We start from the raw sequence: 27,539 nt of genomic DNA, 5'->3' as shown, positions 1-27,539 counted from the left end.
TGTCCAGGGGAGTCCGTCTGTTGCCCCAAGATTCAGGGTCACTCAGTTGCAATGGCACCCAGCAGCTGACCGGGGCTGCGCTCTCTCCTTCTGAAGCCACACACCACCCTGCTTCCTCTCATACCATCATGGATCTTACTGCTTTCTGTGCACAAGAGTAGTGTGACAGAGACTTGGCTTGAGGAAACCTTTGACCTATCCCAGGGCACACATTATTTTATGTTTTTCTGTAAGAGTTTCTTAGGGTTTGTTTTACTAATAAGTCTTTAATCCCTCTTTCCTTTTTATTTTATTTTCTGTGCCAGTTAATTGTGTGTCAACTTGACCCAAGCTAGGGTCATTTGGAAAGAGGAAACATCAATTGGAAAAATGCCTCCGTCGAATTGGCCTATATGAATGTCTATAGGGTATTTTCTTGATTGATTGATATGGGAGGGCCCAGCCCACTGGGAGCAGTTCCAACCCTGCACAGGGGTCCTGGGTTGTATAAGAAGCAGGCTGAGCAAGCTATTGGGGAGCAAGCCAGTAAGCAGCATTCCTTCATGGTTCTATTTCAGTTTTTAACGTCTGGTTCCTGCCTTGAATTTCTGCCCTGATTTCCCTCAGTGATGGATTATGGCATGGAAGTGTAAGCCAAATAACCTTTACCCCCAAGTTGCTTTTTGTTAGTGGTTTTTTTTTTCTTCAAAGATTTATTTGCTTTTAGTTTAATATGTGTAAGTGCTTATCTGCGTGTATGTATGTGTACCACACACATGCAGTACCTGTGGAGGCCAGAAGGGGGCAATGGATTCCCCAGGAACTGTAGTCACAGACAGTTGTGAGCCACCACATTGATGCTGAGAACCTAACCCAGGTCCTCTGGGAGAGCAGCAGCTGCTCTCCTGTCCCCTGGGCCATCTCTCCAGCTCCTCAGTTGGTGTTTTGTCACAGCAACCGGAACCCAAGTAGGACATCACACAATATTGCTTATCGAGGTATAATTCACATCCATAAAATTAAAAAGTATGCGACTTACTGGTTTCTAGTATATTCACAAAGCTGTGCATTTGCTATCATTATCCAATTCCAGGACATTTTTATCAGCTCCAACAGAAATCCTGTACCCATTATCAGTTGCTCCCGTTCCTGCCCCTCCCAGTCCTGCAATCACCATCTACTTTTTCTGTCTAGATTTTCCTGTTTTGAACATGTGGTATAAATAAAACCATACAGTATTTGGTCATTTCTGTCTCACTTTCTCTTTAAATGTTTTCGAGGTTCATCCATTTTGTAACATAAATGTGTTCTTTATTGGATTTTATGGTGCCACAAAGGTAACTAATGTATATGGGACCTCTAGGTTTAACCTCTGGAGGAGCCAGAAAGCGTTGTGTTCCCAGCAGCAGTACAATCGGTTCTAACGGCTTCACGTGGAAGCGGTCAGTTTTTAATTGTAGCTGTACTCTGAAGTATTAGGTGGTCCCCCCTATCGTCTTAGTTTGAGCCTACTTAATGAGTAATGAGGCTGAGCATCTTGTTATGTGCTCATTGGCCACTAATATACCTTCTTTGGAGAAATCTCTCTCTGTGTCCTTTGCTCCTATTTTAATTGAGTTCTTGGTCTTTGTGTTGTAGAATTGTTATATAGCTGCCTTGAGGTTTTAAGGGGTGTCATGAAGTAGGGGTTGCTCAAGGTTTGTTTTGTTATTGTCTTGGATTTTAGCTTTGTCTTGTTTTTATACACCATCGTCTAACATCATTTGTTGCAAACACTGTTTCCCTCTCCTACCCTTAGCACCTTTGCTCAAATTCACACGATCGGACACGTGCAGAGTGAGCATAGATTCCAGTGCTCAGACTTAGAAATTCAACATGTAACTGCCTTCTTCCTCATCAGTGACCCCTGGGCTGCCTAGGTTCCTGTTCCGCTGTGTGGAGGCAACCCCATGTCATGGCCTGCGTGGCCCTTCCCAAACTGAAATATAATATTTGAAAGTCAGGGACTTTAGGAAGCGATGTGGTCATGGATGGATTAAGGCAGCTACTGTGTGAGTTGCTTTGTTGTAAAATCTCTCTTTGGTCCTCCTGCTTTCTGCCATGGGAAGATGCCTCACTGAGGGAGACCCTCACTGGATCCTAGAGCCACAGGCCTGGACATCACTGCCCCCAGAACCCTAAGCTGATGCGTTTAAAAGTCACCCGGCCAGCGAAAGTCTGTGTACACAAAAAACAGCACCTGTTTCAGTCAGCACAGTTCATCTCAGTTAATTTACTGTCTCTCTTCCTGGATCCTCTCCGGGAAGCCAAAACGCTGGAGCCAGGGCGAGAGGTGGGAGTGAGTGGTCCACATCTCTCCCTCCTCCACCAGCCTCAGTGGAAGCATCCCTGTCCCGGCCACACCTCCCATTTCACCCATCAAGATCATGCCGGGTCCTCCCTGTCGCAGAGAGTCTTGGGACCACCTCCGCGTCCATGTGTGTACTTCTCAATGACAGACAGAACGTTCATGAGTGGACCTGCGCTTCCCCTGTGCTCTGGTGTGGCCTGCCTGCCTTCTCCTCGTTCAGCCATTGCTATCCGATGCTCCAACACTGCACTTGGCACTTGAAAATGCAGAGCCTTGCTGCTCCCTCCAGCACCCCCAGTCTCCTCTGGGATACGAGACGACCCTCTCCACTCTCCAGTCCCCATGACCGTCATTCTACACTGGGATAGGGTTTCCAGGGTGGGGACCAAAGCGTCTCTGTAGGGATGCAGCTGCATTCTCTTGCTTTTTCTGCTGTCCTCTTTTCTCCTCTAACTAGCTCTGAGTGGCTGCTTCAGCCAGATGTCATCTGCTCACTCTCCGTCCCCAGAGGACAAGCATTGACTGCCCTGAATGTTTCCTGGGCTGAGTTGACAAGAATTACAAGGAACGAGAGTAATGTCTGGAAGCATTGGGAGATCAGAGTCACCAAAGGCACCCTGTTTGGTTTCCGAGTGGTATTCAAGCCTCACATGACTTTATTCCAACACGGATTACATGTGCATGTGAAGATGATTCTGGAAGAAACATCTGCGAATGTATACCTTATATTGGTAGAATCGATGATGTGACTATGGAATAGAAAGATTTTTTTCCAATTCTAAACTACCCTTCACTGTGCCCCGAGCCTCTCACTATCTAAATGATGAAGGGTCATCAGTCTAACATTTTACTCTAATATGTTTCATATAGTAGTTTCCTTATACCAGGAAAGTGGATCACTTGATGTTGGAAAAGCAGGCATAGTGCACGGCTTATCTTTAATGCTCAGGATCTTCTTCTTCCATTCCTCTGAGGGGACAGCCTCCGGCTTCCTGCAGCAGATCCTAGCCTGCTCAGAGGCGGGACGCCACCCCTATCTGTAGATTTGAGTGTGAGACATTTCGGCCCTGTGCTGTGTCTGATAGCCTGGACCTCGTGAGCTTGTTGTGACTACTGAGGGACATTTGTTTTGCTTTGGCTGATTGCTTGGTCTTGGTTTCAGACTGCTTTGGGGCTGTTCGCCTGCTCTTGCTTCCTGCCTGGTTTATCCACTCTCCTCTTGCCGGGCTCGGAGAACAGCCTGTTTCCCACTTCCCTAGCCCGGCCATCCTCGCTACAATGGCTCCCGCACTTGCCTGGGACTCCTATTGTAGACAGAGCTCACGCTCACACCCACTGTGCTAGTCAGAGGGCTGCTTCTGGCCACATGAAAGTCCAGTGTTCTGGGGACTCACAGGGTTTCTCCTTTTGACCTTGGAGTTACGTGTCATCTGCAAATTTGAAGGATCTTTTTCTTGCACTCAGTATCTGAAATTTTCAATCGGATTGCTTCATATTTGGACTTATTGTTTGTGTGTTGACCATTGAGCGTTTCCTCCCTCTGTTCCTCAGAGAGAAGGGCGCCGGCCAGTTCTTACATTCGCCTGCCTCTCCTGACACTGAACTCCAGCCACCAGTAAGATCCTTTCGCACTTGGCAAAGCTTCAGAGAAGTGCTCTGGGGAAACGGAACCGCCCGGCCACTCAATGAGGTTCATTGACCTTTCTAAGTAACCCTAAGAGATTCGGCAAAATGCTGACACTGAGAGAGCCATTTTACAAGAACTCTGTAGATTTTGACGCGGTCAACTTCCATTCCTTCTTTGGAAACATCAAACAAAATAACCGATGCTTGCCTAAATGGAATATTCCAGCTTTCTCGGATTTAGCGGTCCCAGAAACTCACTGGCCTCAACTTCCGTTTTCTTCGCCATGTATGTAGGTAGTAAGTCCATTATTCCGAAACTACAGGTCTCTCTCTTTTTTCCTATCTGTTACTAGCATTTTCTGTGCTGTCCTGAGCTTGCCAAACCTTCCAATACTTCCACGGTAATCAGTCTGTTGTTTCTCGTTAGCACTACTGAAAGATAAGCAGCAGTCTAGTCGAGAATCACCTGACCATCAGGGATGGTTTTCAGAAGAAGAGTTAAGTGCTTTGTTAGTAAACTCTAATACTCCTCAGCACCCCCCCCCCAATTTTTGGGCTCAGGGAATTTGTTAATTTTTTTTTATTTAAAATTGAGTATTTAAGATCAAACTATAGGAAAGACAAAGAAGATTTTACTTTTTTTAAGAAAAGACTAGAATATTTGGTACTTTTGCTCAACATAGCAGAAGTGACTCTTCTGTACTACTTACTGGAGGATCTGGAATATGATGATTGAACCCACATTATTTACGCTTCCTAAGAGTCTTACAACTTCATTAGGGAGCTCCCCAATCTGTGGATGCCAATGCTTTAAATTCAGAAAAAGTGTAGTGAATTAGAATACTTTTCCAGTTCCCAGACCCACCATGACTTTCAGAGAACAAATGTTCTCAGTCTTTTGACACTTGTGTGTCTTTGCGCCCTTAGTACATTTCAGAGGAGAGTTAGAATCACAGTGGTCTCTCATTATTCCAAGCAATGCCATGTCTACGGCAGAATGAGAAAGTGCCTTTACTTGCAATCTTGCTTCCGAGTCCCACCAGTCTTGATGTGGGCCTTTGCTCACATCCATCTTCCCCTATCTCAGCTCTTTCGGTGGCCAGGTCAGTTACTCCCACCTTCCCAGAATCCTCCTGGAGCCGCTCAGCAGGATCCTCCCCCAGCTGCTGGCTTATCAAGATGAAAAAGCCTGAGAAGTATGCACTGGGAGCCCAGGGTCACAGCACTCAGCTTCCCCGAGTAAAGAAACCACCACACAGCCTTGCAGATATTCAGATGAACATCTGGATAAATATTCAGTTTCTGATGCTTCATTTGAATCCCAGGATGTCATTTGCTAAACCACAGCTAACTGATGAACTTCGTTTAAACCCGTGGAAACAGAAAGGAGTCATCCTGAGTTTTCTCTAAGAATAACAAAACCGGTCATAATTCATTGCAGTCTCCTGCTCACAGTGCCGCATGTAAATCCAGCAGGGCGATAGCACAGAACCCGAGAATGTAGCTCCGACACCTGAATTTAGGCTGTGTTTAATGTCCGGGTAGTCTGCTCCGCACTGTTTACCAGCTCCGGTGACGTCCGTCAACAAAACCAGCTCATGTTTACCAGGTGGTGGTGCTAAGTGCCAGGCACCGTATCAAGGCCGGCTTTGTGATCTTCCCAGACCCGGAGATGAAGTGTCCTGCCCGAGTTCACGGTCCCATCCCCTGGGTGTGTTTCGGTGAAGTTAGCCAGGTGGCAGTAGGGACAGTGGAAGAAGTGACAGCAAGTCATCGAACAGCCAGATGGATCTGTGTTCGGACCTAGCCGACCTTCGGTTCCTCCATTCCGTATGAATGTGATTCCCCGGGCTGAGGGCACAGTTCAGTGCCAGGGCATTTGCCTCACGTAGGGAACTCACTTCCACCCCCAGCACTTCAAAATAAAATCAAATATATAGCTAATTAGTTTCTAACTAAAAGAGACCTTGACCTTAATCTCAGGAACCCGTGTAATTGAATAAGGCCCTTGCACTGCCCATTCTCTGTGTCTGGCTGTCTACTTTGTGATGGTCATGTGACTGCCCTTCTGATTTCAGCTTTAAAAAAAAAAAGATTTGTTTTGGTTTGTTTGTAGCTGCATGGCTTGGTGCTCACGGGAGTCAGAGAGGGCGTCAGCTCCCTGGAGCTGGGGTTACAGGCAGTTGTGAGCGGCCTTGATGGATACAGAGAACCAAACCTGGGTCCCTGCAGAAGTAGCAAGTGCTGTTGACCACTGAGCCGGCTTTCCATCCGTCCCATTTCATCTCTTTTGACAGGCCAAGTTACTGCTTACAAAGAAAGAAGGAGCTTGTCCCTTTTTCTCACTTACACCACGAGAAGAGCTTGTATGCCATGTTAAAGAGCTAGGGTGGCCCTGGCAAACGGCAGAGCTCAGAACAGACTTGCTAAGGTGTGACCTGGAGAGTCCCTTCCAGGCCAGCGCTTTCCAAAATGCTCTTCAGCAGCCCCCTTAAACCTTAGCATGACTGACCAGGTACTAGGCGGGACCAGCAGTTCTTGTATGTAGGTTTGATGCTTACATCCTTACTGGGGTCCAGATGGCCCATTTGCTAGTCAGTCATCTGCCGATTGAAGTAGCATCCTCTTCCTAAAGGGGTCAAGGTCAGGCAACAGCCAGGCAGGGACTTAGAGAGCTGTGTGGCATCCAAAGCTAATTTTGGGGTGTCTTCACTCACTATTTGGAGTGGGCGGCCTTCTCCTCTTTTACGTGTTTCTTTTTCTCTTAGCTGGTCCTTTTCCAGGTCTTGCAAACACAAACAGCAGAGCTTCCTTCTTAGCCCCGAGGAGAAGAGTTCTAGGGAAAAAAATGTCACCAAGGGCCAATAAAGTTAAGTACGCCAGGAGTGATGGGAATAAATGTGTGGCCTAGGAGAGATAAAGGCTGTTTGGGCTACTAGGTAACAAGTTCACCAAACATCTGACACTTAACCTCAGGTCTTAAGGTTTGAGTCCAGCAGAAATGAAGGAAGATGTGTTTACGTGAGGAAACCAATTTGTACAAAGACCAAGTCAGCCTGAAAGGTGATGGTGTACTCTCACAGTGGAAGAATTTAGTTGTGTGTGATTGACGTATAAGTGACTTGGTAGGCGTGGCCCAGAACAGGTTGAGGCCTCGTGTGTAAGGAATTCTGTCAGTGGGGCTGAAGTCTGAACTTTCCTGTGATGGGAAGTAACGGGGTCTTTAAGTGTAGAGGTGGCCCTGATAGTTTGGGGGCTTTACAAAATTACCCCTGGTGGCAACTGGGTGTTGTGAAGCCTTCTTATCCCAGGAGCCCGGGTGAGGGGGTGTGCCCAAGGCAGTAGGTGATGAACTGGAGAGCCGATTTGAATTGATCCGTGGCAGAGTTGAGTGCATGTCCAGTTCTGGCAAAGAAACTTCAGTTTGGTGAGATGAAGGTCAAGCTTTTGAGTCTCTGGTTTCATGGTTACTTTCTCAGAATCGTTTAGTACGAGAGTATTGAATTTCCCTAGACCTTTAGATAATACCAAGGTATAGACTGATTTTTCCACTTTGCATCTGAGTAATATTGAAAATGAATCCAAAAGAATCAGCTATCAGCTGGGCGGTGGTGGCACATTCCTTTAATCCCAGCACCCAGGAGGCAGCCTGGTCTACAGAGTCCCAGGAAATCAGCTATTAACCAGTAGGTCCAGCTTTGGGACAAAGAGACTTCCCCCTTGTGGAATGGCATCTCTCTGCATGGACCCTTCATACCCACAAGTGTGCCCTGTGTAGAGAGAAGGCCAGACCTCCAGGAGGATGAGCAAGATTTCTTTTCTTTTTATGTCTGTGGAAAGGGGAGGCCTTGGGGAAGCCTGAGCCAGAGCATCCGTGGGACAAAATGCAGAGATTCAGGCTGACGGCTCAGGGTAATGTCAAATAGCCAAGCCACTAGATTGTCTGGGGCCGGGGGTGGGCCTAAGAATTAGTGTTGATGTCATAGTTCCATTTCAGTTTTTATCAGCTGGATACAGATGAGGTGTCCATGTCATAGACTTAAATGTTTTTGCTCAGATCTTTGGCTAACTGATGCTTTTCCATGATTTCTGACAGTTATTTTTATTTGATAATGAATAATAAAGTGAGATTTACAGTCTATATCTGACAGCATTTGTTTCATTTTGACAGTTCTTTTCTAGACAGCAAAGGTTTTATAATTAGGTTTTGTGCCTGCCAAAATGTTGCTGGAAAAAAAAAAAAAAGCTATTTCTTTGGGAAAAAAAGTTTCATAGTTTCCAGCCTGTAAAGCTGGAGTCATCTTATTTTGATTTGGAAGCTTTTGCATAAGGCAGTCAGGAAATGAAACTAAACTTTCTCTTGAAAATGAATTCTTTACAAGAGAAAGTTCACTGTTTTATCCGAGCATATGCATTCTTGCTGTGTAGAGGAGCCACCCCTAGGGGGCGCTGAACTTCCCTCTTCCCTGGCACATCTGCCCTTGGCTCTCTGGCTAAAGAGGCAGGTGGAAACCACGGGTGTGACCATTAACAATACTTTCCTGTTAGAGCAGTCTGGAGAAACCGGTAGAGGAAGCCATGTTGCTGACTGGTGCTAGGCAGGCTTATCATTGCTAATGGCAGAAACATCACGGTAAGCTAATCACAAAAACAGTCCCCATTCAATTCCCGCAGTAGCAGCAGAGGCCAGATTCGATTTACAGCCCAGAGCATTTTCCTCTCTGACTCACTCTGTCAGACTCGGATCAGATTGCAGACACAGCTGCCCTCGGCCCCGCCACCTCTGATCTCCACCACCACCACCATCCAGTATTTTCCACTGAGCACAAACAAGTATGTGGAACTACGGGACGCATCGACTAGTATTTCAGAGAACTGCGTCTGCTTAAAAAAAGAGACAGCGGGCATCGTCCGTGGTCCTGTGCCATGTCGGTGTGGACCGGAGGAAACGGGATCCGGGCCGCCCCAGCCATTCTTGGCATTCGGGTTGTGAGCATTCCCTTCTAGTGCATTTTAAAAAATTATTTCTTTCATTTTTTGAGCACGTACTATAAATGCATCATCTCCCCCTTCCCGTTCTTCCCTCCAAACCCTTCCATATATCCCTCCTTGCTCTCTTTCAAATTCACTCTTTTTTATTATGTTTTATACATATATATATATAACATAATATATATATATGTTATAGTATATGTATGTATGTACTCCTAAATATATAAATACAACCTGCACAGGCTGTATAGTGTTATTTGTGTGTGTTTTCAGGGCTGATCACTTGGTATTGGATAACCAACTGGTGTGCTCTTCCCCGAGGAAGACTGTTTCTCCCACTTAGCCTTCCTCAGCCTCCAGGGCATTTTTGAGCGCACGAAGGGTTCCTTCTTTGAAGTTGATCCATTGGCTATAGGGGTCTGATACTCTGTGAGTACTGAAGACGACATGACATGGAATGTGTATTTAATAAACTTGCGTGAGGGCTTGGACCTGGAGTCTTGGTTTAGGTGGGGAGAAAAGGCAGTATGGGGCGCAGAGAGATGGTTCCATGGTTCAGAGCCTTGGCAGATCTTTTAGAGGTCTGGGGTTTAGTTTCAGGAATCCACAGAGCAGCTCACAACTGCTCTTAACTCCAGCCCCAGGAGATCCAGTGCCGCCTTCATCTGGCACCTGCACACGGGTGCACATAAACTCACAGAAGAACACACACATGCACATATTTTTTTTTAAATCTTAGGGGGGAAAAAAGAGAGCAATGGAGTTTGAAAAAAGGGTCTCGGATGTCTTTGGTATCAAATGATGCGATCCGTTGTCACCCAGGCACATGCTGAAGAGGTGTTTCCTTCACCCAGCCTAAGCCAGCACCCTTCTGCACTCTCCTTCGTGAAGCAGGAAAAGGACCCGAACATGTATGTGTCAGTGACTCCACAAGAAGCTGCTGTGGCAACAGAGCCTCGAACATCTGACCCCAATACCAATAAAAGGAGCCCCCCGAAAGTGACTGTGCTCCTGCTGTCCCATGGGAAGAGTGCGTTTGCTCTCTGTTGGTGCTCACTCAGGGAGCCTTTTTATAAGCCCACGCTGCACTAGGAACGAACGTCAGAGCCTGGCACTGTGGGGGCAGAGGCCTGGGGACCAGACAGACCTCACTGGAGTCCTAGCCTTTCCATTCTCAGCTGTTTTCAGTCCTCCTCCTCCTCTTCAGGTGACAAGACCATTATTATCTAGACTGTGGGAGCAATTGTGAGTTGTGGATATCGCTCTATATAAATAAAACACTGATGGCCAGTGACCAGACAGGAAGTATAGGCGGGACAAGGAGAGAGGAGAATTGGGGAAACAGGAAGAAGGAGGGAGAGACACTGCAGCCACCGCCAGGACAAGCAACATGTAAAGACGCCGGTAAGCCACAAGCGACATGGCAAAGTATAGATTTATAGAAATGGGTTAATTTAAGATATAAGAACAGTTAGCAAGAAGCCTGCCACGGCCATACAGTTTATAAGCGATATAAGCGTCTGAGTGATTATTTTATACGTGGATTGTGGGACTGCGGGGCTTGGTGGGACCTGGAGAGAAGCCCTCCAGCAACAACTGTGGACATGAGGAACCACGACAGTCACTGCTATTTATCGAACACTCAGGTGGCATTGGGAGCCCTGACAAGGTCATTTCGTTCTCACTTTTAAACAAGAAAGATGAAGAAACTGAGGTAGCATGTTGTCCCTGGTCACCCCGCGAGTGGGCAGCTGGCGTTAGCTGTCAGTTATATCTCCATCCCATCTTAGACCTTCAGATCCTGTGAAATCCAAGTGGTGCCTGAGGTGGCGTTAACGCTTACTAACACTGAGTTCTTGCTTCCTGTAGACCTGGTCTGCACTCTGTACTAGAGTCCCCTGTATTTCCTGCTTTAGTGTTCTACTGTTCAAGTCAGCTGTGGTCCACTGTGGTCTGCAAATAGTCAATGGAAGATTCCAAAATAAATAAACTCCAAGTTTTCAATGGCACCTTCTTCTGCATGTTGACGTCTAGTGCAGTGAAGGCCACGATTCTGCCGGTCTGTGACTCGTTCCTTCCTGAAACACGAGTGTGGTAACAGAGTGCGAGAGACAAACCACAGCCATATGGCTTTTTGACTCTTAGATCGGGTCTTTCTATGTTCAGGCTGGTCTCGAACTCCTGGGCTGAAAAACATCCTCCTTAGCTGGGACAAGATGCATGTGCCACTGTACCCCTGCTTACATAACTTTTGTAACACTGTGTTATAATTGTTCTGTTTCATTATTATTATTGTCGATATATTACTGTGCCTATGGAGCTGGAGAGGTGGCTCAGTAGTTAGGAGCACCGGCTGCTCTTCCAGAGGTCCTGAGTTCAATTCCCAGCACCCACACAGTGGCTCACAGTTCCACACCAGGCATGCATGTTATACAGACATATATGCAGGCAAAACACCATGCATATAAAAAATAAAAAGTATGCCGGGCGTTGGTGGTGCACGCCTTTAATCCCAGCACTCGGGAGGCAGAGGCAGGCGGATCTCTGTGAGTTCGAGGCCAGCCTGGGCTACCAAGTGAGCTCCAGGAAAGGCGCAAAGCTACACAGAGAAACCCTGTCTCGAAAAACCAAATAAATAAATAAATAAATAAATAAAAATAAAAAAAATAAAATGTACAAGAAAATAAATTGAACTTTATCATAGGTGTGTGTAGGAAAACCCAAACTGTGGTCGCCTGGGTTTCAGGTATACACTGGATGTCTGGGGCATCCCTCCAGGATAAGAGAGGACTGCAGTTCATTTGAACAATAGTGATTTTTTTTTTAAAAAAGCAATATGTAAGTATCATATGCATGCAAATAAAGGTTATTTAAATATGTACATAAAGTCACATTAGCCCCTGGGTACTCTGCAAACTAATATGATTCTACAAATTTGGTATACAAGAAATACTACGACTTTTTTCTATAGTTGAAACTCAGTGTTTAACCCTGAGCCCTCACCTGGCTCATAAGCTACCCAGTGTTTGTCATTCTTAGAATTTCTACCCAGTTTTCACCAATATCCTTCATACCTCTGTCATCTCGGAGCAAAACCTTCTCCTCCTGGTACGGCATGCGTTGAAACTTCACCTTGCCATCCTGTCACGGGGGGAAGTGTTTCACTTTCCCACCCGGCCGGCCACGCTGTTTGCAGGCTGGGAAGAAACCGTGAATTTCTCACCCATGAGGAACGGTTCCCAGGTCACCAGAGAGTGGGTTGGTCATTGAGGTGCCGGCTTCAGTGTTAGAAGTTCTCTTGCAAGATGAACCTTTGTTCTTTTTCTTTTTTTTTTTCTGTTTTTTTCTTCTTTTTTTTTCAAGACAGGTTTCTCTGTATAGCCCTGGCTGTCCTGAAACTCCCTTTGTAGACCAGGCTGGCCTAGAACTCAGAGAATTCCCCTGCCTCTGCCTCTAGAGTGCTGGGATTAAAGGCATGTGCCACCATGCCTGGTGCTCCAAGACAAATCTTAAAAAGGTTTTCTGGCCTCCTCTGAGGAAGTGTGGAGTCACCAAGTGAAACTCCCCTGAGTTTCCTTTTATGAAGCCGGTGAACGCCAGCTCTCAGGCTCCTGAACTGTCCATTGCTGTCCACTGCCTGTAAAATTCATCCATGGCTTTGCCCATGCACCTGTCCACATGGTAGAACTCAGAGGATTAAAGGGTTTTTATCAGAGAAGTGTCATGGACCCTGGCTATGTCTGGTCCTGGAGGACAGTGTCCAGTGGGAGAGGAATGGGGGGGGGGGAAGAGTTTTCACCTCTGTTCTTCAAGAACTATTTAACAAGAGTTAATGTGAACCTTGAGTTCTTGAATGTGCTTTTAAGAGCTGGAAAATAACGGATTCCCTTTTTAGTGGTCACTGGCCACTCCTGCCCATCCTTAGGCAAAGTCCTTGAAATCCTTTCTACCACGTGGGAAGGTGGGGAGGCAAGACGGGGTGAGGGTAATGAAAGAGTTAACATTGGGAGAGACAGCTCAGCCCTTAAGAATGCCTGCTGTTCTTGCAGAAGACCTAGTTAGGTTTACAGCACCCTCATAAGGTGGCTCACAATGCCTGTGATTCCAGGTCTGGGACATCCGACATCCTCTTCTGGCCTCCACGGGTACCTAAATTTGTCCGTCCCCCCCACACACACACACTGACACACACTCACACAGAATTCACTTTTTTTTTTTTTAAAGAGAGGTGGCATTGTCCTTTCCCCCCCAGCTGATAAACAAAAAGAGTCGCAAAGGTTTCTATGAGAGCAGAGAGCATTGAAATCGGGACATGTTTGCCTGCTAACTCTGGGCACTTTTAAAGAGGTTGGCACCTGGGATGTTTTTAAAGGAAAACTGAGGAAGATTGCATAAGTTATTTTGAAGCAACAGTCCTTGGCTACAGAGATGAGGAACAGGAACAAAACTAGTCCAAGGCTGACTGGGTGGATGTCCTTACAGGAGTGTTCTTGTAGGAGGTCATGGTAACCTCCCCGCATCCCCAAGATTGTGGTTCTGAGCCTGTTCTCATCATGAGGCATATGTGTATTTGACCCCCCTCCTCCATAACCTCATCTTCACCAGTTACATTTTCGTCTGTTAGGACTTGACACAAGTGACTCCATTTTGATATCTTTTGCCCACTCATGGCCAAGGCTTATCTATCTGTGTTTCAGACAATGGTGGGCAGACTCTGTCTGGGGGCAACAACTGGCCGCTTCGAGGACGGAAATGGACCCTGTGGGAAGGAGGCATCCGTGGAGTGAGCTTTGTGGCAAGCCCCTTGCTGAAACAAAAAGGCGTGAAGACCCGGGAGCTCATCCACATCTCGGACTGGCTTCCAACGCTGGTGAACCTGGCCGGGGGAAGCACCAACGGTACCAAGCCTCTGGATGGCTTCGACGTGTGGAGAACCATCAGGTACCTACATGCCTTTCCCCATTCTTTTCCAGGACAGAAACTCGAGCAACTTAACATGATTGATGGAGAATGATCACTTCCCTTTGTAAGATGAAGTCCAGATAAGACATACGAGATTTTAAAAAGAAAAAGAAAAGAAATGAAATGCCTTTCAAATATTGTCGTTAAGTATTTTTAAATCTTACATTTGGGCTTTGGGTTCTGTGTTTTATACAAAGGACGGGCTTCTCCTGTAGAAGGTCTTTAAAGCTGAGCAGTTTTTCTTGGTGGAGGATAGAGTATTGCTGGCTCCTTGCAGTATGCTAGGGCATTGGCCCTGTTGCCAGCTCAAAAATTGGAGGACTCACCAGAGAAGGCAGCCTCGGATAGGAACCTGGAGACACTGTGCAGTCTGTAGAACTTAGTCCCGTTCCTTAATGAGTATTTTATGAGTACCAACTATGTGATGCTCTGTCCCGGGTTCTAGAAAATTAAAAATAAATAACTCGGGCAGAACCCTGGCTCTCAAGAAGCCGGTATTGTGGCGGGGGTGAGGGAATAAGGGCATTAAACCAGGAAAAGAAGCAGGATGACTTGGGGTACTTTGGGTGGAGGTAAGAAGTGTGAAAGCAATAAATGGTGCGCTCTGAGAGTGGGGGACACCATGCAGGAGCAGGGCCTGTGCTCAACTGTAGAGATGGCAGCTGTCCTGCCCGGTTCACTCCCACAGTTGCGGACATGGGACCTGCAAAGAAGGGGGGGGGGGCACGTCCCTGTCCCTGGAGGCCGGAAGATGCTTTCACATACAGATCTGTGGTTTGGTACCCAGATCCAGCTTATACATATAATGACATACATTGCAAGCACTGTCTTTCCTAAAGCAACAAAATGGATAGTGCTGGGCCTCTCAACCCCTCTGGCCTGCTGAACTCTGTTTGGGGGTGGCTGTTTGACTGTCCGTCCTCTTTGTGAAACACCCCATACTTTGCTTTCTTCATCTATGGTTTTCCCAGTTCAAAATAGTGAGGTTTCAGGTTTCTCTTCAAAGGAAATGCACAGCAGAGGCCTCAGGAGTGAAGAGCCATGGTGTACGTGGTTCATTAGAAGGTTGTGTGTACGTGTGAGTATCTATCGTGGGGGCGGGAGACTCAGACTCCAATATAAACAATATGAGAAGATGGGTAGAGAGCGTAGATGTTCTTGTACTCTGATTTTTTAATAACTTTCTATAAATTTGAAATTATTTCCAAATAAAATGTGTTTGGTTTTTTTTTTTTTAAATATAAAGGTCTGGCAATATGTGGCCTACATTTCCACAGCTTTGCACCAAATGGAATCAGATAGCAGCAGTCTTCCTTAGATGAGGTGCTGACTCTCCCAAGCCATCTGTCCCCAGTGCTCCTGGCTGTCCACGGGCCCCTGAACTCACTGGCGACACCTGCCTAGTCCCTAATTGGTAATCCATGTTCATAGAGTCCAGTGCCAACACTCTGCACATACACTAATGGAATTGATCCTTCACTGCTGGGCATATAGCTTATTTCTTTTTTTGTTTGTTTTTTTGAGACAGGGTTTCTCTCTATAGCCCTGGCCATCCTGGAACTCGCTCTGTGTGTAGGCCAGACTGGCCTCGAACTCACAGAGATCCACCTGCCTCTCTGCCTTGTCCTCTCTAGGCTGTCTGGAGAGGGAGCTCCGCAGTATGATGGTCTGTAACTCCAGCCATGCACAGCCTGTGGCGCTGGTCTGTCTGGCTGCATGGTACCCTGGCTGTCAGTAATCTCCATCACTTTGGCCTGCACAGGAAGGGTGGCACATGAGGTGGTCACCGTAGGGTCTCTGTGTATAGTTAAGTGGAGACCTTCACCAGCATCGCGGGTCCTAGACTTAGAGAGTACTCTGTGAGCCCCACGCTATTCCTTTCTGTCATCTGTGCTCACTCTTGGTAATGCTACCGAGTATGAAGGACTGTAGATAAGGACATAGGAAGCAGCTGTCACCTGTTACCTTGAATTGAAGCTCTGTCTCTGCCGCTCTCGTCTGCCGCCCCTCCCCCACTTCCTCTCCCTCCGCCATTCCGCCTGCGCAGCCTGTCCATCCCAGGCACTGTGCTGTTTCCCGGGTTGTTCTTTATGTTGGGCTGGAGACTGATCCACTCCTTGGCTGCCTGTTGCTGCAAACATCGTCAGTCCTTATCCCGAATAATTGGACGGTTCCCCAGCCTTTGCGCTCAACTGTCCCACCATGAAGGATGCCCATGTGAGGCTCCTGCACCCTTGTGTGGTGCACAGCTTTGGTGACTGCAGTGCTGAGGGTGGGGGTGACAGGCAAGCCTGTCTGCTTCACTGTCCTCAGTTGTGATGAGGGGACTGTCACTCACCTCTGCTGCCCGTTACTGGGGTGGTTGTGGAGCCAGGCTGCTGGGTTCTCTGGGTTCTGCTCCCTGTGCGTAACAGTCTGCTCCTCCACAACTTTATGAACGGCTTGCTACTGACCAGAGAAGCCTTACCAGTGACTTAGAAATCAGACACCACATTTTGTGCTGTGTGTATTAAATGCCATTAGAAATATGCCAAAGACCACAGGAGAACACTATATTGACATTGCCAATTTGGGACAATTTGAAAAAACTTGCAAGTGAACTGAAGAGCCTATAGATATTGAAATTTCTTTTTTAAACCAAATATTTTTCCTTTAAAAAGATTCATTTCAGGGGTTGTGATTGTTCAGTGGTAAAGTGATTGTTTACCATGCACAGGCCCCAGATTCAACCCTCAGTAACACACATACCACATAACACGCATGCACGCACACACAAATATATATTTTTACTATTTTTCCTTATCTTTTCCCTCATTTAACAGGTTTGAAATTAATTGTGCTAAAGAAAAATAATCATTTTATAAACAGTTGCTCTCTATAACCAGTTTTTCATTATGTCATTCAGCTGTTCCTAGCAAATACTATTTTGATGAAGGCTCCTTAATATGTTAAACCATTGCCTTAGCTCTCAAAAAAGATTAGTTATTTATTTTTATTTTATGTGTATGACTGTAAATTGACCGTGTGTGTGGTTGCAGTATCCATGGAGAGCAGAAAAGGGCATCAGATCCTCTGGAATAGGAGTGAGAACTGTGAGCGGCCATGGGGGTGCTGGGAACTGAACCCAGGTCCTCTGCAAAAGCAGAAAGTGCTCTTAACCACTGGGCTCTTTCTTTAGCCCTAGCCTTCATTTTTTTTTTAATCTGATGTTTTTAATCAATAACACTGAAACGAACTATTCCCACATAGAATCTTTGCCTGCATTTAGGACTTTTTCTTTATATATATAAATGATTTTAAGTTAATTGTGCTAAAGAAAAATGACCACTTTATAGACAATGGCTATATAGAACCATATTGTTCTCCAAGAAGACTACACTCTTACTGCATGAAAAAAATCTTAAATGTTTTTTCCATTTGTATTTTCTCTTTTGAAAGTACACATTTTTACTTTTCTAAAAGTATTTTGTCTCGATGTGTGCATATGTATCATGGACGTGCTTGCTTCACATGGAGGTCAGAAGAGAGGGCATTAGATCTCCTGGAACTGGAGTTACAGATGTTTGTGAACCACTATGTGGGTGCTGAGAACTGAACTTGAGAGTCCTCTGCAAGAACTTCAAGTGCACTTAACTGCTGAGCCACTACCTCACAATTCTGAATTTGTGTGGAAGAAAATCAAACCACAGCACTCAGAAGAAAATCTAAAGGAATACCAAGCACACATCTGAGAAACAGATTCCCGAACAAAAAAGCAAGAAAATCTGATCTCACTGAGAGACATAAGCATGTCAGAATGTTCGTACACATAGGAAAATATGAAAAGGAATTCTGGACAAGTCTACGTCTCACTTCTTTGATGCAGAAAAAAAAATCAACATCATTTTATGATGAAAAGGAAATAAAATCATCCGAGCACAGCAACATTGACTTCAGTGTTTACCAGCAACTTTAAATGTGACAGTTACTGAAGGCCGATAAAGAAGGAAGAAAAGCCAGGTGCACAATACTCAGCACCCTGGAGCAGCTGGATGGCAAATTTCAGGCTAGCCTGGGCTACACAGTGAGCTCTTATCTCAAAAAATTTTAAAAAAAAACAACAAATAAAAGAGGAGCTGGAGACATGGTTCAGTGAGCAGAGTGCTTGCAGCACAAGTGTGAGGAGCCAAGTTCAGATCCTCAGCACTCATGGCACACCAGGGTGCATGGCGGTCTGCCTGTAATCCTAGCACGAGGGAGGTGTCGACACCGGGCATCTCTGGAGCAAACCAGCTAGGGAGAGCAGCTGAGACAGCGCACTAAGGCTTCGGTGAGAGACCCTGCTCCAGCGCCTAAGCTGGAGAACGACAGAGGGCCACAACCAGTGTCAGCCTCTGGCTTCCGCACACAGATGCGCACATCCACATTCACACACTCGTGCACAGCACACCCACATGCAAATTAAAGAAAATATGGACACGGCAAAGATGCTTGGTTCTATAACGTGGCCCCACTGTGGCGTGCTTGGCACCGAGTCCGTTTTTATTTTTGTTTTGTTTCATGGCAGAAATGTACACTGTGGTTCTGTGGTGCGTTTTGTTCATTCTGAGAAAATTCCTTTGTTCCTGACCCACTGGGGCTATTATTTTTGGCACAGTGCACATCGTGGATGTTCATTTGTATCGCCAGATTTTAGGTTGTAAACCCGTATTTCATTCTTAAGATTATCTCAATCAGGAGTGACCTTTAAGAGTCCGGCCTCTCTGTGCTTCTGCCTGCAGAGAAATTGGCACAATATGTGTTCACCCTTAACTCCGAGTTGCTGTCTTTCTCCAGCACTAGAATGTTCTCTCGGTGATCAGCCCTTGAGGGAGCCAGAGCTCTGGGTTCTTCAGGGCTGTTGCTAGAAGAATATGGCCTACCTATGCTGTATCACAGGAGAGTGAGCTTCCCGTTTGTGTTTGTTTCTTAAGTCAGATTTGTCCCCACAGTTGGAGCGAACAATTCCAGGCTTGCTCTGTAGAAACCCCAGCAAATTCCTATTCAGTCGGTGAAGAATGACTCTCGAGCATATCATTTCAGGACAAAAGGTCCTGAAAAAAAGAAAAAAGAAAAGAAAAGAAAACAACAACAACAAAAAAAAACAAAAAACCAAGACTGCTTCTGCCCCTGGCTCCGCTCAAGTCTTTCCACATCAGTGGCTGGGCATCTCGCACTCGGCAGCAGGTATAGAAAGTGGCCAGTCACACTGGTGTCAGAGCTGCCTTCCCAGCTCAGCAAAAGCAAGCGGCCAGCCAAGGGTCAGAGACACTCGATCTGTGCCCAGAGGACAGGCGCTTTTTTCCAGGCATGGAAAAACTGTTTTTTAAGATGATGGCAGTTTTTTTTCCATCAGAGGTGCATGAAATGGGCATGACAGTTAATGGATGGCAGTTGGCGCTGGCCAGTGCAGCAGAGGTCTACCTCAGCTCATGGACGTCAATTCTTCTTCGACTTGCTTCAGAATGTTAAGAGGGTCAACAGAGTCCTAGGGTTGTCCTGGTTTGCCTTCTGTTGCTGTGATAAAAACAGTGCCCAAAAGCAACTTGGGGAGGAAAGGGATGATCTGGCTTACACCTCCTAGTCACAATCCATCATTGAGGGAAATAAATCAGGGCAGGATTGTGAAGCTGAAACCATGCTTGTTGCTTGCCAGGTGCCCTCTGGATCATGCTTCTCAAGCTTTCTTATACAACCCAGCACCACCTTCCTAGGGATGGTGCTGCCCACAGTGGGCCTGGCCCTTCTGCATCAATTATTAATCAAGACAACACCCCAGACCCACCCAGAGGCCAATTGAAGCTATTCTGCAATGGAAACTTTCCTCAGATGGCTCTAGGCTGTGTCGGGTTGACAGTTAAAGCTTAGCAGGGCAGTGATGTTGCTTTCAATAGGACAGTTTCTCTTCCTTCCAAGAGTACACATGATTTCTAGGGGACCCAGGCTTCTCTGAGTTCTTTCCAGTGTTGTGTGTTTTCCCTGCCTTTACACCAATAAGCAGCTTACAAGCTCTTTTGAGACATTGTATAAGAATGGATGACCAAAAGGGAGACCAAAGGATTCACACTTTATATGCTTTCTTCATGCATTTGCTCTTTATTTAATCTTAAGACAGAATCAGAGCCTGGAGCTTAATGGTAGGAATGTGTTTTTCCTTTCCCATCCAAGGGGAGCGCTTCTGTGTATGGCCTGACTTCAATGACAATTGACTATTAACTGCTCATGTGCAATGTCTTAAAAACTTACTGTGCTGTTCTGAAGACGTTTTTACCTACTAGTAGAGGTTCAAGAAGAAAGCTAGAGGAAAACAATTGTTGTTTTAACTTTGGCACAGTGCCTGCACCTCAATCTACTGCTATCTCAGCCAACAATTGCAAGTCCGCAGTTAGCATCCTGCTTCTCTAGTGGCAGCCCAGCTGCTCAGGCCGTACCCTGGCAGGAATCCTGCTCCCGCAGGCACTGGCCCTGTCACTGCCACTAAAGGTAGTTTTAACTAAATCTCTATTGTTCTAGTTATGAATAAGGCTTGAGATTCAAAGGCTGGGGTGGAAACCTGCAAGCTCAGAGAGGCTGAGTAGCAAACCCTCTCTCCTTGCTGGCATCCATGGAAGACCCGTGCTTCTGCTTCTCCAAATCAGAAAAACATGTGCTACTCCAAACCCCTCCCTACTACTTCCTGTGTCTATCTCTCCTGGATGCCCTCTCCGGCTCTATGATTACTTTCTGTCAACTAGTTGCAAATGCAGCCTCCGGACCCACAGTTAATTTTAATTAACGCAAATGCAGACTTGGGGTTCATAGTTTGATGGAATATCCCCCAACAAACAATCACTTGTCTCCCCACCCCCACCAGCTTCACTGAAACCATGAAGCCCAATGTCCCCGAGTCAGAGCAAAGATCCTCTGATTCTTATTCTTCATTCTAAGTAGCATTACAGCCAGATGGAAACTGAATCGTGTTACCTAGTCATTGTAGTAGTGTTTTACGTTCTCATTGGTACTGGGATCTGTTTCACACAGTGAAGGGCTCTCTATTGTCATCTCTTCCCTCTTTGAGGATATTGAAATATGTCCTAGATTCGTCATTGGCCTCGTCACTATATTTCTTTTACAAAATTTTCTTGACAAGTCATGCCTTTTCACAAATTAGTTTACTAAGTTATCAGAAAAGCTCCTTGTGAATTGCACCGAGCAAGACTAGACTTGTAAATTGATTCAGGAAGGTTGGACATATTCATTCTCCCCCCCCCCCAAGACAGGGTTTCTCTGTGTAGCTTTGCATCTTTCCTGGAACTCACTCTGTAGCCCAGGCTGGCCTCGAACTCACAAAGATCCGCCTGCCTCTGCCTCCTGAGTACTGGGATTAAAGGCGTGCGCCACCACCGCCCAGCTGGACATATTCACTCTTAACAGTTGTCCCCTATCTTACTGGTGATATCTTCATTTAATTTCTTTTCTGTATTTTATTTTGAATAGATTCTCTTGCTTAGCCATTTGTCAGTCATCATCCATCACTACAATAAAATACACGGCACAAGCAACTTAAGTAAAGACTTCTCTTGGTTCCTGGTTTCCGAGTGCTCAGTCCATGACCTCCTGGACCTGTCATGTTAGGCTTGAGAGAAGAATGAACACTATGATGGCAGGAATATGAGAAAGAGGCAGCCATTCACTTCATAGCAGCCAGTAGCAAGAAGGGACAAGACCAAGCCACAGCTTTCAAGTGGACTTACTCAGAGACTCATGTCTTCAAATGAGGCCCCACCCTCCAGGCATCTGTCTCTCCCCGGGGTCTCATCAGATTTTGGATCTGCCAATGGATTAAACCATTTGTTTAGGTCAGAACCCTCATGATAATATTTTCTGAAAACACCTCAGAAGACACACAGAGAAGTATGTTTTCCTAATCTTCTAGACATTTTTAAATCCAATCAAGTTCACAATCAGGATTAATTATTACAATCTTCTCCAAGTCCAGTCATCAGTTAATTACATTTCTTATGTTTTCCATCTCACACTGTGGTGCTTTTGCTCCTAAAAGTTCATCGCAGGCCTTTTAACTCTGTTTAACTCCTGGAACACATACAATGTCATCATCATGATGCACCAACTGTGAATTAGCAAGGATACTAACTCCCAACATGTATGTGTAGTTCCGGGTGATTGTGACTAGTTGATCATTCTGTGGATCACTTTCCCATGCCTGTCAATCTTTGACTCACTGTCAGGCATCATCTTGGTGGCTGCCAAGCCTTTTTGTATTCTTATGGGTCTTCTTGCTTTGTTCAGAGATGCAGTTGATATTACATTGTTTGAGTAATGCTTTTCTGAAAAATACTTTTTAAATGTACTCTTTGAGAATTTCATACATGTACATAATGTATTTTGATCATGTCTACCCCTCACTGCCCCAGACTCCCAGATCCCCACTACCATATCCCATCTTTCAACACTGTATGGCCTCCATGCTTTATATAACCCATTGGGTCCAATATGTTCTGTCTATTTGCTCATGGGTGTAGGGCCATCCGTTGGAGCACAGCCAGCCTACCAGGGCCACACTGCTGAAGACAGCTGACTCTCTCTCCCCTGTCAGTCATCGGTTGCCAAAAGTTTCTCAGTTAGAGATGGAGCTTCATAAGTTCCTCCCCTACCCATGATTTTGACTGGCTTGATCTTGTGCAAGTATTAGGCAGGCAGCCACACCTGCTGTGAGTTTGTGAGAGCAACAGTAGTTATATCCAGAAAATGCTGTTTCCAGGCAGACATCCACACTCTGCTCATCTAGTCTCTGTCCTCTCTTCTGCAATGTTCCCTGAGCCTTGAGGGCAGGGGTGAGATATAGACATCACATTTGAGGTAAGCTTGTACAATAGTGGCATGAATAGTGTAGAGGTAACCAATTGCTTTCTGATTGGGCTTCCAGCCTACTCCATAAGTCAGAACTCATACCTGAAACTCATACTGTAAACATGGCCAAGAACCCATGCCTGGCAAGGTCATAAGCCCCAGAGTAGAATCTACTACTATTATTTTGCTATATGGACATAGTATCAAATTGCTGTCCAAATACTCATCTTCATACCCATAGATTACTGCAGCTCTCAGCCCTCATCAGAGAAGCTTCTTTTCCCAGTGATTGGCAGCTAATATTAAGTAAGACTTTTGTGACTTAATGACTCAGGCCTGGGATAGTATTTATTCTAGGGCCAGTTACCCCCCACTACTGAGTCAAAGCCTTCTGTGCCCATTGCTGGATGAGCTGTAAGTATTTCCAGTCGGGAACACCGTGAGTTGTTCTCACCCGGTGTGGATGCTGAACACTGTCCCTGTCAGCCTTTCAGGGGGGTCTCTTCCTGGTGGTAAGTAGTAGTTAGCGATGCTCTAAGGGATCCTCTACAAAGCTCCTGGGTTCTATTTGTGTAGCTTTCTCTTCTCTGGAACTCTCTTTCTTGAACTCGTTGGATTTTCAGCTCTGTCTCTTCGACTCGGGGAGTCTCCCAGCCCCCCTCCGTCGTCCACCAGCACGTGGAAACTTCCTCAGGCTGGGGCAGTCACGTGGCTTAGCTCTTCCCGCCTGTAAGCATCACTGCCCATTGACTGACATCTGGTGTTAGGCTTTATACATTCTAGCTGATTTTTATTTGTTTGTTTTGAGTGGTTTAGGAACCATGGTAAGCAAATCCCATTTGCACATGTCTCTGTCTTAGCTAAAAAATGGAAGTAACTGATAAGAAATTGAGCATGCCTCTGACGTCCCTGCTTCCCACCTTCTTTGCCATGTTCAGGTTTAACTCTAGTTAGTTCTGGTTTAACTCGCTCCTGGTCAAAGGAGATGCCTTTGGTATTCAGTTCTTTAAATCCAAGACTTGGCCCTCAGACCATGCCATGTGTCCTGGAGAAGATGGTGTAGCCTATCACAATTAATTATAGTTCTTGTTTTGCTTTGTGATAAATCTGAACATGGTTTCCTTTGATGGGTAAGTTTTATATATATATATATATATATATATATATGTATATATGTTACTACAATTGTCATTTTTAGTCTTAGCTTTGTCACTTTGATGTCCTATTTTTACATCTTATTTATTGAAATTTTAATATTTAGAACAATTTGTATTTTCTTCAATTGCTCACCAACATACTGATATCCTTTGGTAATTCTCTTATCCATAAGGGACCCGACTAGCTTGGTCAGCCTTACCTTTCTACTTCCTACATCTTTTAGCCTTAAGTGTGTTATTTCTACTTTGTCAGAGCATATCACGTGGAATACTGTGATCGCCTCTCCACAATTTTGTTCTACAGTTAGGTCCTCGATATTATACTTAATACTAACCATCCATCCATTCCTGGAGCATCCACAGTTGTCTCTTCCTTGGAAGAATTTTCCTTGGATAAATTTCTCAGGATTCTTTAGATTCTTACATGCCTATCAAAACATTTTTTATAACCCCGATAATTGAAAGGTATCTCAAATGATTAAAAAAAAAAAACACCTTTGTCTCATGCTGTCCTTCCTTGGATTTTTTAACTGTTATCCTGTCTTTGCTTGTTTCATGTGTTGCTGTGGATAAGTCAAATTTCAGCCCAATTTAATGTCCTTTGCGGGTGGCAGGCTTTCCTTTGGAGGCCTAGGGGATTGTGACTCACTGTTGTTGCTGTGGAGAGTTGAAAACTGTTGCTGGATGTGTCTCAGAGTTGACCATTCTGGGTCAGTGTTCTCAGATACAAAGTGGGTTCTCTCTGTTTGGACACCCAGGTCTTTTGTTCGAGATCTTACAATTAGTTTTAAATACTGTATTCCATTGTTTCATTTTCTTCTTCAGAAACTCCGACTGTAGTAGTGGAAACTTCTGGCAGTTTCTCTCTGACCCTTTATGCCTCTTTATTTTGAGTTATCTTCTCTTTATTTCTCTTCGGCCTTTCACACACTTTAGTTATAGATTATGTCCCTAGTTTCTGAGAGTTTGGGCTTTTTTTCTCCTTTAGATAGGGCATACACTGTGGTCCAGGCTGGCCTGGGACTCACTGTGTAGTTTATGCTGGGCTCACACAGGCTGTAGTCCTGCTATTTTGCCCTTACCTGCTGAGATGGCAGGAATAAGCCGCCATGCTGGGCTTGCTTATTTATTTCTTCAGTCCAGTTCTTCCCTTAGGGCAGGACCTGGGATTTTGAGTTTCCAAGTCCTGGTATGTGTGGGTTTTTTTTTTTTTTTTTTTCTTTTTTGCTTAATTCTACCCAAAAGGCTGGGAAGAGGTCTTCTTGCTTTTAAATATTGACAGTTACTGAGTTAATTATAAATTACATTTGCTTCATGCTGAAATATCATATGACATTTTTCCTCTGCTTGTGACTTTCTTTCCACAGTAGGAAAGTAGTTTTCATTAGCCAAAAGTTTTGGATTCTCATTTGCTGTATTTTTTTTTCTGTTTCCCTGGAAACTTGGTACTCATGGCAGATTCTTATCTAGTGCCTCCTCCATGTTCATATGTGTTTGCTTTTTCCTAGGCCTGCAATGGCAGGCAGTCTGCTAGGGTGGGACTTGAGCAGTTCAATTTCTCTTTCAGATCCAAAGAAACTTCAGAGCTTGGCGTGGTGGTTCCCACCTGTAACCTCAGCTTGGGGACAAGAGATCACTGTCTGTTTGAAGGCAAAGTGGGTTACATAGTTTCAGGACAGCCTCAGCTGCAATATGAGACTAATGAGAATTAGTCAGGGTTCTCTAGAGTCATAGAACGTATAGAATGAATCCCCCTCTGTCTGTCTATATATTTTATTTTTTATATATATATAACTTACCATGTACACATATATATGTGTATATATATTGGGAATTTATTGGGATAACATAGGCTGCAGCCCAACAATGGCTAGCTGGGAATGGAAAGTTCAAGAATCTAGAGTTGCTCAGTCCCATGAGGCTGGGTGTCTCAGCTACTCTTCTGTATACACTGGAATCCCAAAGAAGTAGACTCCAGTGCCAGTGAAGGAATGGATGTGCTGACAAGGAGAGGGCAGATAGGCGATGAATGAACACACCCCCTTCCTTCTTCCATTGCCCTTGTATGGGCTTCCAGGAGAAGGTGTGGCCCATTTTAAAGGCGTGCCTTCCAGCCTCAAGATCCATATCACATGCCTTCCATTTCTGGATTGTAGTGCATTCTAGATCTAGTCAAGTTGACAACCAAGAATAGATATCACAGAGCCCATTTGAAACGTCCAGGAAGAACAGGAAAAGAAAACGGCGTGACTGCGGCAGACCCTCCTGGCCGTGACCTGCTCTCCCCTGGACTGCTGATGGTCTGGTGGGTAACAGAACCTGTTCCTCAGCCACTTCCTACTTCCCCTTGGCCATACTTCCCAAGAGATGCCGTCTTCTCTCTCTCCTCTCAAGGCGGCACTGGTCCATCACTGCCACCCTTTTCTGCAAACGCCCAGCCACTTTTTTTCAACTACCCAGTATCCAGAGCGCTCTCCGATCTACAAGCTCTTGACTCTGTATTAGCATTTTGTCACGTAAAGTGTGACTTTCTTTTTCATCCGAAGTGATTTGGAGCCCCTACCTTTTCCCATGCTCTGTCACTCTGTCATCTTCCTGGCCTGACTCTACCCTGAGGGTGGTGGTCCAGGCCTGTCTGCTGGGCCTGGATGGTCTTCCTTACTTCCGCCTGGGGTCCCAGGGTACCCAGTCTCTGGCGTGCTGTAGGCTGAGCACTTGGCTACTTTTACTTGCTTTCCTTACCCATGAGGCTTGGAGGGAGTTGTGTGAAATATTTAAATTTAGTTGGTCATCACCGGTCTGTGGAAGTGTGGAAACTCCTGTGTTCTTGGGTCCTTTCAGCATTTCCACATAAAACAACCAGAAACCTCAGGTGGAACACTCCTCACAGGAGTCAGCGACTACCAAGTGCTGTAACACAAATCTTAAAGGGTCTTATTAGTAATAAACACGGGAGCCAGATATTGGGGTGAACTCTGAAAGATCAGAGAAGCAGAACAAGCCACAGCCAACCTCACCTCACCAATTCCTCAGCTGACCTTGTTTCCTCAAACTGGAAGCCTCTGTGTCCTCATCCAAATGGATCTCAGCTGAACTGCTGCTAAAAGCCTAAAAGCTTAACCAGACTCTAGTTCCTGGTCCTTCCTGCCATCACTTCCTGGGATTAAAGGCCTGTGTCACCATGCCTGGCTGTTTCCACTGTGGCTTTGAACTCACAGAGATCCACATGGATCTCTGCCTCCTGAATGCTAGGATTAAAGGTGTGTGTGCTACCACTGCCTAAACCTATGTTTAATATAGTGGCTGTTCTGTTCTCTGACCCCAGATAAGTTTATTGGGGTGCACAATATATCAACCACATTTTACAGTTCATGAAGAGAAAATGCTCAAGAAATTATTTGCTATTTTTTCCTTTTTAAAATTTTTTTGAGATTAAAATATAATTACATCATTTTCCTCTCCCCCTTCCCTCCCTCCAAACCCTCCTCTGTTCCGCCTTCCCCTGGCTCTGTTTCAAGTTCATAGCCTCTTTTTTCTTTATTGTTATATACACATGTGCATTTGTATGTTTATTCCTAAATACATAAATAAAACCTTCTCGGTCT

At 45.4% G+C, this 27,539-nt stretch overlaps 1 protein-coding gene across 1 annotated transcript in view; it reads left to right on the top strand.

The window, feature by feature from the left end:
• Arsb (arylsulfatase B) overlaps positions 1 to 27,539 on the top strand; it is a 164,696-nt gene that overhangs the window by 60,721 nt on the left and 76,436 nt on the right. The window contains exon 5 of the mRNA XM_028871646.2: positions 13,645 to 13,888. Within this exon, the coding sequence (XP_028727479.1) occupies positions 13,645 to 13,888 (244 nt within the window). The remainder of the gene's footprint in view (positions 1 to 13,644; positions 13,889 to 27,539) is intronic.

Source organism: Peromyscus leucopus, chromosome 11 (genome assembly GCF_004664715.2).
Source record: "Peromyscus leucopus breed LL Stock chromosome 11, UCI_PerLeu_2.1, whole genome shotgun sequence".
In the NCBI taxonomy this organism is placed as follows: Eukaryota; Metazoa; Chordata; class Mammalia; order Rodentia; family Cricetidae; genus Peromyscus; species Peromyscus leucopus.
This window is presented reverse-complemented; position numbering and strand designations above follow the sequence as displayed.